Source organism: Gopherus evgoodei, chromosome 15 (genome assembly GCF_007399415.2).
Source record: "Gopherus evgoodei ecotype Sinaloan lineage chromosome 15, rGopEvg1_v1.p, whole genome shotgun sequence".
Classification (NCBI taxonomy): domain Eukaryota; kingdom Metazoa; phylum Chordata; order Testudines; family Testudinidae; genus Gopherus; species Gopherus evgoodei.
Genome location: NC_044336.1, coordinates 21,982,318 through 21,999,123, shown reverse-complemented (window position 1 = coordinate 21,999,123; position 16,806 = coordinate 21,982,318). Strand labels below are relative to the sequence as shown.

The 16,806-nt window shown below is 37.6% G+C and overlaps 1 protein-coding gene across 4 annotated transcripts in view; it reads right to left on the bottom strand.

Moving 5' to 3' along the window:
- Positions 1-16,806, bottom strand: part of HELZ (helicase with zinc finger) — a 135,739-nt gene that overhangs the window by 95,742 nt on the left and 23,191 nt on the right. For all 4 annotated transcript variants that reach the window (XM_030533979.1, XM_030533981.1, XM_030533982.1 and 1 more), the window contains 8 exons: positions 16,057-16,181; positions 12,835-12,891; positions 11,367-11,418; positions 10,797-10,872; positions 7,379-7,577; positions 6,217-6,324; positions 5,550-5,847; positions 449-716 (listed from right to left, as the gene is read on the bottom strand). In XM_030533979.1, coding sequence (XP_030389839.1) covers positions 449-716; positions 5,550-5,847; positions 6,217-6,324; positions 7,379-7,577; positions 10,797-10,872; positions 11,367-11,418; positions 12,835-12,891; positions 16,057-16,181 — 1,183 coding nt within the window. The remainder of the gene's footprint in view (positions 1-448; positions 717-5,549; positions 5,848-6,216; positions 6,325-7,378; positions 7,578-10,796; positions 10,873-11,366; positions 11,419-12,834; positions 12,892-16,056; positions 16,182-16,806) is intronic.

Genomic DNA, 16,806 nt, shown 5'->3' with positions numbered 1-16,806 from the left:
TGTCACAGATAACTGAACTGTAACAGACTCTCTTTTTTGGCAAGGGAACAGAAACATTCTAAATTGCCCCTACTATCCTCAACATTGTTTTGTATTTAGGAAGCTATAAGAAGAAAAAAAACTAACCTTAGGCCCCTAGGAAAATACAATACATTTGACGTTAGCGTGTCTAACCATAACCAAAGGTTAATGAAGACATCTCTTTATCTTCACAGCCATTTATTGCTACAGTACATATTACCATTCCCCTCTATGAAGAGGTAAGATTTCAAGACTCATGTCCACTCTTAATTTACTTTAAAGATGTAATAAGGTTTAATGGCTAAACTGTTAGCCCTTTCAAGACCAGTCAGAGAAGTGCAATTACAATGAAAGGGTGACATCCTGATCATTTTTAGTAGGACAGCAACAGCCATTTAAGACAGAATTTTGTAAAAGTATTACTTACTTGCTGACTTCCTTATACTGTGCTATTTCCTCAATATAAAGGAGGTCATGCAACCGTGACTGATAGTTGGTCTTGGTCAATGATTTGTCCAGGACAGACTGTGTAAACAGCTGGTCAGCAGATAGAGGAATTTGGTATCTGATAAGAAGGCTCTTCTCCAATTCAGTAGTTTCATTAGGCTCAAAATCTACAATAGTCTTAGAAGTAGAATCCCAACGCTTAGCTGTAGTTAGTAACTGTTGCCGTGCATGCATCAGGTATTCAAGATCTGCATGTAAAGATACAAACAGGGACAAGACTTCAGTTCAAATTCTCCAAGATAATTTTCCACACTTTGATCACATGTAAATGACATATATAAGTGGGAAACATTAGTTTTTCCCCGCCACAGCTTATTCATGTAAAACAGAATAATCGTGAATTTATAAGCTAAACTTAATTTTTAACTAACAGAATATGGTTTGGTTCTTCAAGGAGATCACAGGATTACTGAAGCCACTCAGCTATCTTAAAATAATGAAACTGCAGATAACTTTCTCCTTTGTCTAGGACAGTTTTCATAATTTTACAGTTGAAGAACTACTCCAACTTCAGATGTTGATTGACAACAGACACAAGAACCAACTCACACACAAGAATAAGAGAATATCAAATTATAACAACTCTACAGATAGAAACAGAGAGAGCATACAAATTAAACAAGTGATGGAAGGATTCTATTATTAAAACTAAGAGCAGCCAGAAGCATCCATAGTATCTGCATGTCCTTTTCAAAGGTTAGATATAATACCAAACACCTTTCCCCTCCAAAAACAGAGAAAATATACATGAACCTCACAAGGTAAATCATAGCAGCTAAGCGGTGGGGGAACAAGTAGGGTAGGTGATAGGGAATCTCATAACTTGCAGTACATGAAAGGCCTTTAGCATATTAAAAACTAAGTCCTAGGTTATTATAACATTAGGGTTAAGCATTTGAAAAGATTCACATCGTACAAACACAATTAATTCTCCAAGCATCACCTGAAAGTGTGACTCACATTGAAAAATGGAAGGAAATTAATGTTTCAGTCTATCCTTAGTTAGCATTGATATGTCTCTACATTGTAGCCCAAAAATCATAAACACGAAGTCAAGCATTTTTCATAGACCCCTGCAATAGCCATTAACATGGCAAAAAATCAACACATGGCAACTGCTATCTGGAGGACTAAGTAGGGGTTTCATGTAACAGAACTATACTTAAGCTAAAAGCTGCAAATGGTTTAGCATTCATGGTGAAGCAATAGCTACGTTTTAATGTATCGTCTTTGAATCGGGCTTAAAATGTGTGCCCAGATATCACAGCAGTGCCTGTGAAAGACTTAGAGACCCTCTAACTTCAAATAAAGTATTTCATTTGATCTTTATCATTCTGTATCCTAAAGAGATTAAAAATATGACGTCAGAGTGATAATATGAGGCCAGTTTAGCAACAGGAATCTCAGATTAACATCACTCTTCAGACATAGAAAACAGGTCTGTCTCACTTAGTAAACTACTCTAATATTTTTGAAATAATAGAGATTAGAAAGAAGATATAAATAATTCTCTTCTTCCTCTAAATTGAACAATATTAGGTGCTAATGATGTGCAACAGGAGAAAAAGGCCCATGTTTGGTAGTTTCAGAATTAGGAATTATCCACCATGACATTTTCCTGTACTGATCATATATTAAGAGTGTAACAGTTCGGTCAGACTGTCAGGACACTGTCCTTGTTTGCTAGGAAATTGGCCATTTGACATTGCATGCTGCAGACACTTCCTGTAACTGTTGGTCTCACATAACTGTTTTCTGAGTGTTAACATGGAATATGCATACAGGGTTGCCTTCTTAAGAATCTTGTGCATTTCCAATTCTAAGAACATTTTCACTGCATGGAAAATTAATCTTCTCTTGATTACTTGTAACTTCTTCCATGAAAGAGAGAGCTCCCCAAGAAAAGTGACAGATGCTGTTCAATTTAAATGTCTCTTCTTAATACTATTTAAAAAGGAGGATGCTCGTCTTTCATGATGTCATAGTCCAATATCCTTAAAAGTTATTATTGACCTTCCCAAGTCACTGCCTAGATCTATCTGTCATATAAGAATTTGTACCGGTAGTGTAGACACTCAGCAACAAAAGGTGAAGGTCTCTTTTAGGGTTGTTTGCTCAATGTTACTTCTTCCGTCAGACCTCTACATACTATAACCCAACACTCCACTGCTTAAGGAAATATAAATGCAAAACACCCACGTGAAACAAGATATATGTCTAACCACTATTCCATCACTTGCTTTCAGTTGCAATCCTTACCCCTCCCATATGTTGTCTACATAGATTGTTAGCTCTTAAGGGAAAGACTCTATACTTATGTTTGGTTGTAAAGAAACTAGCGCACTTTTGGGCATTAGAGAAATATTAATAATAATCTGACTGATGGGAGATTTCCTTTGCTATCTCTCTGCATACAGAGATGTGGCATCTCAAAAAGGGGTGCTGTAGTGAACTCGGCAGGCATTACACTATGCAGCTTCATCTTTCCATTTTGCACCATAGTGCCATTTATATTGCCCCTGCCCTTGATCTATTTTTAGTAGTCAGCACTGAGAAATCCTGGCAGTTTAAGCTGACAAGGACACTGACTCATCTGAAGATTAATACTTTTGCCTTTGCAACATTATGGCTTGGCTCTCTTGGTCTTAAACAGCTCTACAGTACAAGGACGCCAGGGTCTCTGCAAGTTTACTGACTTTGGAAACCTGTCAGCTCTGGTTAGCTACCCTCTTGCATGGAGATCACATAATAGTTCCCAAAAAGACCACACCCTTGCTCTTAAACACACTATCTCATGCATTCTGAAACCTACCCTATGTGGAATTCTAATGTATTGTGGACACAACAACTTCCTGCTTTGGGCTAAAAGTATTCAGGTTATCTGGAAAGAACAGTTCATAAACTATGGCATTTGCTATTTACATTTTCTCTTTGCTGATCTGGTAAATGTACATCTGTTGTATGTAAACAAAGGATAGGAATAGCAAAAAGCAAGAACTCTAGCCAACGCATGTACTGTGTGTATTAGTGTTTAGTAATGCCATCTATCATTATTACTGCTAATAAAAAGGTCTTAAAAGCCTTGTATCACTAAAAAACAAGGAAATATGAATTTCCTGGACCACTGAAAGACATAGAAATAGATCTGGAGATGCTAGAAACAAGAAAGAGTCTCTGCAATACATCTCTGAAGGGTAACAAGAAATTAATAACAATAGCCTGCAGAATTATGACCTCTGCCAAAAATTAAATCAATGTTCCTTCAAATCTTTGTGAGCTGAACTCTTCCTGGGATTCCCTGATGACTGCAATAGAGAGACTAGAGAAACAATCTTCTTGAAGAGAAAAAATATCCTTAATTGACAAGTATTCTGGTAATCTCCCAGACAATCATACTCTATTTCAGTCAGAATCAGCCAACATATTTCTGCCCCTCCTAAGCAGTTTTGATCTGGATCTCATCAATTTCCTAAGATTCACAATTAACAGGTGTACAACTGGTTGTATTTTCCTACTGCCTTTAGGAGGAGATTATGTTAAATGGTTTTGAGTCCTGACCTCCCGTTCGGATAAATGGATTTGCACACCATTTCCAAACCAAGAATCAGTGCTCGGCTCTTGGCTTCTCAATATTTTAAGTCTTCTGGACAAATCAAGTTCTCAGTCATTGCCAAGCAAAATATTTCTCATGATCTTCAGACTATACCAAACTGTTTCTGAGCCGGGGGGGGTGTCACATAAAAAAATTGAAATTCTTCATAGAGCATGTTTTGAAGCTGAACCTAATCAGCATCTGGAGAATGTCCGTGCAAAAAAAGCATTAACAAGACCACAAGCATTTCAGAACAGCCTAAGCAAAACACAAACACTAACTAGAAACTGTGACAAATGACTCAAAACTGTGAAGAAAGAATGGCTTTCATGCACTAATCTGGAAATTCTTTTGCAAAAGGGAAAGTTAGTCAGAAAAGAAGCAGCAACAAATTGGTTTTATTTATTCAAAAACAATGAGAAATGATACTAGCAAAGCAGAACTGAATATCAGCCATTATTCACGTCTGTCTGACTCTAGCATTCAGTTGCTTTAAAATGTCCCAAGCAAAAGAACTGTAACCACCTCTCTTGGGAAACTCTGCCAAAATCTATTAAATCTATTTTTCTCAGACACAACTTCAATTTTCCTTCCCTTAGTTTCATCTCATTAATCCTGGTTATTCTCATTGCAACACAGTAAAAATGCTTCTTAGGCCCGTTAGTCTTTCCATCTCTCCAATCTTCGTAGAGACACAAATGACTACCAGGCCTCACCCTACCTTCTTTGCTTGTTGCCAAGCAACACACATTCAGCTCTTTTAATCCTTCCCCATAAATCAATCACTCCTGCTCCCTGATCATCTTTCCCATTCTTCTTTGAATGCCTACCAATTTGTAGACATCTTTCTGATAACGAGGTGTCTAGAACCGAAAATCCTGATTTCCTGTAACTGACAGGAACAGACCAATGCAGTAAACAGAACAATATGACCATGGCAACATTTAGTTCAAATTTAACTTGAACACATAAAAATAATCATGTTTTCTGCCGAGTACAAGTAGAGACAATATTGCGTTCCTACAATTTCTAGCATTTCCATATCAGCACTTAGGACCAGACGGTCCCCTGTAAATTGGCAAGGCAACATTAACTCCAATGACACTATAGCAGTTTACACCTGCTGAAGATTAGCCCAAAAATATGCATTTATAGACATGTAAGACATTATATATTATATCATGGAGGACATTCATTATCTGCTAACATAAATGTTCTGCACAGAGATGAGAAAAGAAAAAAAGACAGTATGACAAATTATTGTGTATTTATAGTAAACTGATGATCATATCACGGGATGCTGATCACACTGACCGATGAGCACTGCAGGATGTGTTTCTGATTCTCAAAATTACCACAAAGAGAAACATTCTTTTGGACATTTCCATTGAGTCTGTTCAGTAGAAAAAGAAAAACAGCTGAACATTACCTTCTGTTGAAGCAGCATCAATCATTACTCGTTGCATGAGTACTGGTTCCAACCCAAAATCGAACACGACGGTTTGGCGAAATGTTCCAAAGATTTCCGTGTTAAAGGCTATACTGACTTTGTAAATGTAATGATCTATTCCATTTTGGGCCATCTTTCCTCCTGTCCATTCCTGACAGTTTTCTGGGACTTCTTGTGATACCTGGGTAGTGCTGTCTCCAGCAGATATTGCAACGATATTGAAATGAGGACGATGGGCATCATAAAGCAATGCCACTCGATACAGCATTCTTGCAGGCTATAGAGAAATGCAAAGTGACAATAAAATGCTGAAAATTATTTTATGAAGTGTTTCATTTGAGGCCAGATTAGGGGAGGCTAAAAGAAGCCTCAACTTCATTCAGCAGGCACAGCTGAGTCTCTGCACTCTCCAGAACATAGTGTCCCCATAACTCCCAGCATCCACACCGGCAGTCGCCACCCCAGTGGGGGGAAACAGAGTGGAGGTTAGGCCATGCCCCACTACTTCATTTTAAAAGAACCATTTTGGAGTTGAAACACTAAATTTCAAAAGTCTGTGGTTTTCCTGCAGCAAAGAAATAAGATCCAAGTGCTGCAGCATGCTAGCTTTAATATTTACCCATTTTCAAAAGAGGGGGAATCCTACCTTACAAGTGAGAGCAAATGTCCACGTTTGTTGAGACTTTTTGGTGGTGACAGTAATCGATAGTTCAGGATTATGCTCTACTCTCACTCCTTCTACACATTCACTAAGCTAGATTTAAAGAGAAAGAAACCTTGCATTAAACTTCTACAGACATTGTCAATAAAGAAGACATTCAGGCCAAGTTAATATCTTAAAACAGAAAGCCTAAAATGATTGTTTCCTAAGTTGAGGGTTGGTTTCAGCAAAAGGATAGTGCAGGATTCTAATATCAGCACAGGACAAGAGCTAATTCAGATACATGCTAATCAGAGAGGCAAACAATTAAGACCGTAACTCAAGAACATCACATTATGTACGCAAAAAAACTCAAAACAACCAGCATCCAGGGAGAACAAACACTACCTGATTTTCATAAGCATGGATCTCTAAAATCAGTTTAGGTCACTTAGGTCTAAGATTTCAGCTGGAAATAAGGGTCTTATACAATAAGGCACCGAGACTGCATTTCCAACAGACCCGATATTCTCAGTGACTTCAGTGAGAGGTCTAGAGTACCAAGAGAGCAGAATCAGGCTTTCTGCTCATTAAACCATTTGGCAAATTGCCCACTTTCCCCAGATTTTATCAACAATAGATAGAGTGAAAAGAAACTCCTTTATTTCAGAAGAGCTGGTTGAATGCTGAAAAACTAGTGCCACAAACATTCTTTGGAATTGCAAAGAGCTGCTGGGTTTGATCAGATCCATAACCTTTACTCTTTAGTATTCACAAATGTTTGTATGATCAAATGAAGTTTGGGGAATGGCTTTTCTTCATGCGAACTCCTGCAACTGCAAGCAAAGAAGGGGAGTCACGCACAAAAAGGAGTATTTGCCACTGAAAATTAATGCTTCAGTTTAAAAAGCACCACCATCCGATCAGGGAGCAGGAACACCACCACATGACAACTTGCGATCAATCCACAAGTTGTAGTTCACAAACTCCTTACTGAATTCCTGAGGAGAACAACTGCATTTGTAGAAACTACAGTCTATGAAAGCTTTGTAAGTAGGAAAAGTTTCTTGGTAATGAATAATTTGACCAGTTCTAGTGGTAAGGGCTAAAAATAGGCTCATCTGATACTTTTAAATATGAACACCGAGAAGGAGTTTGTTTTCCTTACCACTTTCTCAGGAGATAAAGAATTCATCCATTTCTCAATCAAGGTTTCCATATAACTACCCAAACATTGTTTGTTTTCCTTCTGTTGTTTTAATCTTATCAAGCGGGAAGCGTATCGTTTTTGCCATTCTGTTAGCTCTTCCTGGGAATGTGCTGAAGTACACTGTGCACCGTACCTGCAGATCCCCTGCTCTAAAAATCTACATAAAACATGAAAGACAATTATGCCTCAAACTTTTCAAAGTTCCAATTTAAAAACAAGCAAACAATAATTGAGATTTCACTTCAAAGTGTTTTCTTCTGGCTTTTGATTCTCTCACATAAAACATAATATTGCAGGGTCAGTCACTAGAAACTGGTTTAGCTACATATACATGTACGTACAGGATTGTTCAGCAGCAGCCTCTCTTTGCAGTAATGCCCATAATGGTGTATGCAGAATTTTTCCAATTTAACCATAAAAGGCCATAGATCACTTTACTAAGAAACTTTTACATTCAAATAAATATGTGCTGAACACCTAACAATGTCAATGACAAACTTTTCCCTAGAGGTCATGTTATTACTTATCAGATAAGTGCTCTTTCAGCAGAAGTTTTCTGAAGCAACAGTGACACCATGTGGTTCTTTTAGTTAACTTCAGTACATATTGTGTAAATGTTTTATAGATAGATTCAGAAAATCTCCCAAAGTACATACTGAACACCAACATCTTTGAAACAAGAGAGTCAGACCAAGTAGTGTATAATACTTTATTATATTTGTGGGGGTTTTTTAAATAGTGTAAAATAATGTTCCCATGTGATATCATTTTGCTTTCGCTTTAAAATTAAGAAATCCCTTTAGTGTCATCTTATCGCCCACACACAATTTAAGAATTGCAGTTTTCTCAGAAAATGCTATGCAGCTGTAATTCTACACTTTGCATTCAAATAGCTATATTTGGAAAATATTTTTGTAGCTAGAACTTTAAACGTGTCAGCTGCTGCAGCTCTACCATTCTTTAAAGCTGTAAATACTTAAAAAATTAGACTAGATGGAGGGATAGAATTTAATTTTTAAATTTTAACACTATTACGAAATCATCTGGTATACAGCATAAACAGCAGACAATCCTCACTTCTACATGAGGAAACTAAAATTGATTAATTATAACACCACATGTACCAAACAGCTGACGACAGCCAAGGATCCAAGCCATGATCTTGTAAATGTAGAAAATGCGTAACTATAACATTATGTTCATATATAAATTTACACTACAGAACGAATTTAGACATCTTCCCACATTGATGTGTTACTGAAAAAGAGGATGGATCAACTAGGTCAAACCACAGTAAGTTACAAGTTAGATACTCAAATCATTGATAGATACAGCATATGATGATTAATGTTATGACCGTTTCGTAGTAAATATATTATGTAACAATGCAAATTAGATGGTAAATCTTGAGCTATGTAATTAAAAAAATCACAGAAAAAACTTGAAGCAAAGTGTCTGCTATACAAGCCACATTTACTTACAGTTTATTACTTGAATTAGCATACTCTTTTCCTTTAAGAAAAGTTTAGAACGTTTAAAATGATGCCACTGTGTTGTGAAAGTTCAAAATGTAAATTTTGTATAAAAGAAAGTAAACATTTTAGATAGCATGTTAACAGAAGTGTTCTCATATTATTTACTTAAAATATTTTCACTGAAAACAATTCTTTGTTTGGATTTAAACACTCCCCTGCAATGTCTCTAACATCATTGTACCAGTGCTGAAATTCTAGAGTGAAACTGACTAGGATAAAAAAGTGAAACTGACTAGTCTATTTTCACAGACTAAACTAAATGAAGGGCAAACACAAAACAAATTTATAAAAATGTGAGTAAAAGAAATTGTTTAAATTTAGAACAATCTGTACTATTACTAGCAATACATGTAAGAGACTGTTTTGAATCTATAGTTTTATCAACATCCTTTAAGAAGAAATTTCAAATTAATTCCTGACCTAATTAAAAAAATACACCATAATATACACTGCTGGATATTTGGAATTTTTACTATTATTTAGAAAATGTTTTTCCTTTGTATCAGAAGTGTTCTCATTTTTGAGAAAATATTTCTAGAAACAAGTATTTGGGTTCTTCCTCATCAGCACTTAATAGGAAGACAAAGCACTTTAAATCATTCACCATTAACTAGTTTTGCACGTTCTTTCATTTCTCAGTACTTCTAGCAACAATTACATTTATTTTATACATTCAGTTCCTTATTGAGTACGTTTTGCAATTCCTTCATTTCATTATCTAGCAGATGCCACATCTCTATTGCCATGTGCCAACCTCAAGACAACTGTGGTTTCAAAAATGAATATTCAGTGTTCTTACTGTCTCTTTATAAATAAATCTAACTCCCACAGCCAGAATTATAATAATCACATGGATTCACTAAGTTAATAGCTCCTGTAATACAGAAGTAATCAGTAGACATTAGATTATATCTTTAATTGAACAAAATTCAGAATTGGGATTAAAAATCTGGCTCAAAATGCCACTCTTTATAAAGGTACAATATTGAGAGTTAAAAACAGAGGGCTTGATTTTTCTAAAATGCTGCTGCTTCTTTCATATGGCAAAAAAACAAACAATCAGCAACATTCAAATAACCAAGCCCAGGAGCAAGATGACAAATTTCACACAGTGCTCCTGTTATGTGAATGTCATCAAAAGGCTACCAAATATCAAATTGTCAAGCTCCTGGCATGATTACCAGCATGAAAGTATAAAATGCTGAGCACCAACACCACCTGCTGACACCTGGGAATCGCAGGTGCTCAGCACCTCTGAAAAAACAGGTCCAAACCACCTAGATTTTCACAGGCTCAATCATACCAGCTGAAAAGCAGGTCAGATTGCTACACATCCTTGGAAATTAATTTCTGTATACGTGACACATGCAAGACATTAATCAAGTCACAGTGCAGGACTTCCCAGGTTACTATATCTTTTGGCACTTTTACTAATGACAAAAACTACATATTCCATACACAGGCAGCATGGTCTAATGGACTGAGACAGAGAGACTAGGAGCTAAGAATGCCAATCTTAGCACAGGTTGTGTGATCTTGAGCAAGGCATTTAGTGTGCGTGTGCACGCGCGCGCACGCTTCTCCCTCTGCAAAATGGGACTAATCATACTTAAGGGTTGGTGTTATTGACTTCATTTTACAGACAGAGAAACTGATGTGCTGAGAAGTGAAGTGACTTAACCAGAGTCACACAGTGAATGGGTTCCCTGATCTAACAGGTAGGTTATATTCCTTGATCTCATAGTTTCTCCACTCATGAATTAAACAGTTATTGGCAAACAAAAGAAATGAAATTATCCCTTAAACAGAGGTGCTTCTCATCACCGATAAAATCACTTTACCTCTTACACAACGTGTACTCCTCACTACTTGTGACGCCCCTGGGTGGGGGGCGGAATTGCCAACCATCCTGAGATCCTGTAGAGTAATGGAGGATTCTGGTTATTGTTCCAGCTGCCAGTATTAGAATTATTGGTAGTAACTGCACAGGGTTATATGTTTCTGAACACCATCTCACAGCATGTAAACAGACAAGCGGGTCTTCTGTTTCTCCATAGCAATATAATGAGCAATTAATTTCAATACCTGAGAAATTTATGTGGGACGAAAGTTGGAGTCATATAAAGCAAGTTACAGAAATTAATCTGTAGTATTCCCATAACAAATTGACCAATAAATGTGGCCTGGTGTTTCCAAATAAAACTGGAGAGGAGGCATGCCTCTCTCATTTCACTAACTCAAGCTAACTATTCCCCTTCATTGCTAGTGCCTTCCCTCCAACTAAACATCAGGGACAAATGATTGGGCTGTGCCTATACAAGACAATGGTGTTTCTTCAGATAGCTACGGTGGTTCCATCATCAATGCTTCACCATGCAACTCAAAGCATCTTTTAAGTACGTTCTACTTACCATCTTCCAAATCCTCCCCATGGTATCCTGAGGGTATTTTGCGAGTTGCTGCCTGCAATTACCAAAAAAATATATGTTGGTTCACATATCAAGATTTTGACTGTAAGTTCCATTTTACTACTGTATTCATAAGAGATTGTATTTTATCAGTCAGTATAAAAAAAAATCTCAGCTAGTTCAGACAACATTCTGGTCACAAACCTGAGTCTCATGTTAACATGGCAGCAATCACAGTAACTGAACGGGGGAAATCTAACGTGAACATTAAATCTACTGTACCACAGTGTACTTCTCTGATAAAGGAAAAAAATTGAATTGTACTATCTAAAAACTTTGGCCCCAGTTCACCACGACATCAAACCGTGGCCAATAGGAGCCAGTCACAGCTCAATGATCCTCATCAATCCAGCCCCTGTGGAAGTAAGAACAGTAGGGAGCCTATTCTAACATCTGTCACTGGTATAAGGCCCATAATGGCTCTTATGCCAGGGGAGCATGGTATGGTAGAGCTCTACTACTCCGTGTCCCTTCCCGGTCCCAACCACCCCTTGTACACTTGATATCCCTTTTTTCTATCTTTTACTGGGGTAGGAGAGGCAGCTGGTGCAGAAAGTTGCAGAGGCACACCTCTGCCAGCGGAGAGCTCTCTCTGGCTATTTTAAGATCAGTCTGAATCACTCACATGGCACAAAGTGGTCTTAGTGGAACGGAGTGTGTGTCTTTTTTTAAAAAGCTATTGTTTAAAAAAGAGGGACTATTATTTTTGTGAGTGAATCATACTGCTGTTAAAGACATAAGAATTTAACATTTGACATTGGCAAATGAAGTAGTGGGCTGGTCACTGAGTAGATTGTTCCAAAGCTGAAAGTAGATGCAACAGAAAGAGTCGAAGTGCAATCATTTTAATTTGCATCTGGAATAAAAGCACAGTCTTACAATGCACTGACACCACTATTTGTTTTATATTTAGAGGAAATGACAAGTAATGATTTAAAGAATATGAACAAAGTCCAAAGTCCATATAGGAAAACAGTAATTCGATCAATAAATATAATGTTTAGACTAACTCCTCCCTCCTACAGATGTTGATGGAACATCTAGAATTTGCTAGGCACTTTAAGTCTTACGTAATGTTTAGGACACGGCTAAGAGCTCTAGTGGATAATTTCCCCTGGAAAGAGGAATGACTTTCTGAGTCATAAGAAATAAATACAGTGTATGTGGATGCTCTCATTTTTCTCTGCTCAATACTGCAAGCCACAGTCAACCGCCTTTCAGCATTTTTCTTATTCTTTCAACAAAAACAAAAATCCAAGACTAGTGCGAGGCTGCTTTAAAGATAGTAAAGACTGGAAGGGCAGTGGAGGCTATGGTGCCCAATACACCTTGTTCACAGAGCACAGAACAAAACACTCTGCAGCCAACTGATCAGTTTTCACCTTCTTCCCAAGAACATGCTTACCCTTACCTCTGTTTCAGCAAGAAGCATTTTTAGTCTTGTCAAATCTTTAGTTACCATCCCGTTCTAGGGAAAGAGAAAAACGTTAGTGCATTCGGTACGTAAATCCTCTGCTATGGTAAACACAGGCAGCAAAGAACATTTTTTTCTACCCAATATTTTGGGAAAGGGGATGGGCAAGAGGGGAAGACAAATGAGCTGTTGAGTTTTATTATGTAACGGTAAATGACATACTGTGTACACTGAGCAAACATTATGCAACAAGGAAACTTGCCGTTGATAAAAGCTAATCTTATGCGACAGGTGTCAGGCAAAATGGGATACATGTGCACGACAACTTGGTAAATAAACTCTAGGAAATCTGGCTGTCACCCACATGAAGCATTAATAGTCTCAACATTCACAAGACAGTATCATTCAGAACAAATACCCTAGAGGCACTGTGGCCCACCAGAAAGGGATTCAAGAGACCTAGATTCTATTCAGAGCATGGCTACTGGCCCGGTGGGTGGCACTGAGCAAGGCATTTCACTTCTCTGTGCCTCAGCTTCCCCATCTGTAAAATGGGGATGATGATACTGACCTCCTTTGTAAAGGGCTTTGAGATCTATTGATGACAAGTTCTATATAAGAGCTAGGTATTATTGTTCTTAGAATATTTACTCCAACTCAGAAGGAGTCAATATCAGAAATGCACACTGCTGTATCCATGATCTAGTCACTTCTTCTCAAGAAGCTATTTTGCAAACTGATTACTTTTACAGTCTAACTCTTTCCATTCTGGAGTCTGTTCCCTTTAACGCTTCTGTACCAGCTTTCACTACAATGTAAGGGTTAGCCTTCTAACTGAAAAATAACTTCACATTCAAGGGAATCCTAAGTAAAATGCTTTAAAATGAATTTATGCCAAGTACAGTAATCTCATACACGTTGAGGGCACAATCCTGAACCCAGGAGTTCTGATTCAGGTCTGTGATTTCATTAACTGACCACTTGCTGCATTTATTAAGTGCCACTGAGTTTGTTAGGTAGCAGATGGTTATAATCCTCCTTTACATTCCACCTGTACTACAGAGCAGCAAAAAGAAACTCAAATATCTTTACTGCCAATCTGCACGTGATAATCCTCATACACAAAGCTTTTATTTGAAATGCTATTCCATTTCATTCCAAAAACAGAGTTCACAAATCTAACTTGTAGGGCTCATCTATAGAGCATCAAGAATTTAAGTTACTGAGAATCATTCCCTTATACTACTGTGGGGGAAGCTGGATGCATTCCAGCTTCTGCAAGTAAAAACACTCCAAACTTTATTCATTGAATTACTCCACACAGACACTGGGAGAAGTCAGTAAACCATTTGCTGGCTTTAATATTCCTACTGAAAACAACCACGAATTATGATCTTTGATCTGTCATGAGATCTTAAGTTTCAGTTTGGGCGTAGGGGCTTCACTTAGAAAGACCAAGCTGTGTGTCAACCCACTGTAGAATAACAGCCTGAAATGCATTGCCTAGGTAATGGAGAATTTGGCTATTTACATTATTTTTTCTGAAGGCAAACTCCTACTAAAAGACATGAAAATGTATGTCAATCCTTTTCATTCTTTTTGTTTATCTTCATAACCATATCAGATAAGCTTCAGATAAATAAAAGTAAATTATTACTCAGAGAGTGCATTATTTTAAAGAGATAATATATCTCAGCAAATGTGTTTGCCATCAGAAGTGCCATCATAATGTATTCTTCTGCAGTTACAATATTTATATCCAAATTTAGATTTCTTCAAAACTAACCAATCATCCACATGCAGTAGGATACACAGGATGCATATTTGTTCCTTGCACAGCACCCCAATCTTAGATGTTCTAAGGGGGTATAACAGGAAGAGGCATGTTTACAGTCAGTGTCGCACTGCATGTCAACCAATCCCAAGACTTGTTAAAGATGCCAGGATTCAACAATGGAAGCCCTCCAATCAAGGGACAGCAGCCCCAAAGGTTGACCGGTGCTACAGCGATCAACCGCAATAGGGAAAACAAGAGCCCCTTCCCAGATGAAAGTGACAGGAGATTTGTACCACCACCACCACCACCACCACTTCTACCAAACATTTTCATCTTCAAGTAGGCTTTAGATTTTATACTCTTCAGACCAAAGGCCCAACAATACTTGGCACAGCTCACACACTGTATAGCAATAAGTGGGCTTATGGTATTTTATATATATTAGTATTAATGCTGCATGTTTAAGCTCTTAAATGATTCAACAATTATAGGAACACCCTTAAAATGATAAACTTGTTAAAATTAGAAATTTGCTTTCACAGAACGCTTTTTCTTCCCAAGGCCTGAGTTCAGGGTTCTGGGTTACTCCTCAAGGAGCTTTTGAAGTCATTAACACATCTGAGAGCAGAGCAGAGCCTTCCTTACGCTATCTTTGATGTTAGTGTTACCATCAGCTTATACAGGTGAAAGCTGCAGCACAGATACTGAAACTGTGAGAAACTGAACACAGATAGTAAATCCTGTGAAGGCTGATGTACATCCTTAACTTTACACGTGACTAGAGTCAGGGAGACTACTCATGCGCATGACGTAAAGCACCTCTGTAAGTGCTCTGCTGGATCAGGGCCTAAAAGAGGAAACTTGAACTCGGGTCCCAGCAGGTGAGTCAAACTATCTGATTTTAGAATGAAGTATTTAGATTATTTTCTATCTCCAACAGCTGTGAAGTTTACTTAAAAACAATTTGGCTCATCTTTAAAAAATATAATCACATCAATGTGCTCTCTGCTATAAAAGCTGAACTTAGTCAACTGAAGCACACACAAAAAGGTCTCAGGTGGATGGTTAAAATACAGGCAAAAAGGATGGAAATGTATGTGCTGCTCTATTAAATGGCACATGTATAAAAATTACAATACATTCCATGGGGATTAGATGCAGACCACTAATCTGAACAGTCTACAGATTTATAACAAAAGTAGAAAAAAATCCACAAAAAAGCGCACTGGCTCAGAAACATTGGTAAAGCTACAACTGGGGCTCTTGCTTACATATAAGCATCTGAATATTTTAATATATATTTATCCTTGGATTTTCCATATGAATTATTTTATCATCATCAACTGGTCAAGGAGACAGTCTGAGGTTTGCTACTAAATGACTAAAAAAATCCAAAAGTAAGTTAGTTTTCCAGTTATGTAAATTAAATCACATCCACTTACCAATGATTCGCCCATCAGTGATTTGGAAAGAACATTAGATACAATCTGCAGCTTCCCTTTAAGATGCATGTAGCAAAGCACTGCACGGAAAGAGCCATCTCCCTTGGCCAGTCCCTCTCCCAGCACTGCAACACAAAGCACCAACTTTTAGCCGCACCACAAGACAGTAGAAGCTTAACTAAATCCAACTCAGTTTTCCCTTCACCTTTAAAACTAAAATGTCATCTGAGACCTAGGTTCACACCTTCCCTTCCTGAATTGGCAAGGCTTGGACCAGCTTTGCCCTCATACCTACTGTCATTTAGCAGTGACATCTCCCACCAACTAAGAAATTATGTAGATGAGCTCAAAGGAGATGCAGTCCCATCATCCTTTAGCCAACAGGGTGGTGACAGCATCCTTGAAGTTAGGGGACAGTTACTTCAGCTCTTTGACAAGGATACAAAGGATCTCCCTCATTCCTGCAAGCGTCAAAACTGCAACAAACCACATTTTGGTGATAAAAATATGTTCATGAGGATCCATTCATGCTAGCAAAAAGTATACTTTGTAGTTTGCAAATTTACCAAACCTCTTCATTGGTCAGTCGCTCTAAAGAAATTAATATTCTTACTACTTTAAAACAAAATAGTCCAAGTGACTTGGTATTCACTCGTGCTGCAATAGGAATGATTGTTTTAATCCTGATATTTAAAAACTTCATGTATCAGTAAACTTTGTACCAGTTAACTCTGGGATCAGATAGCTAGC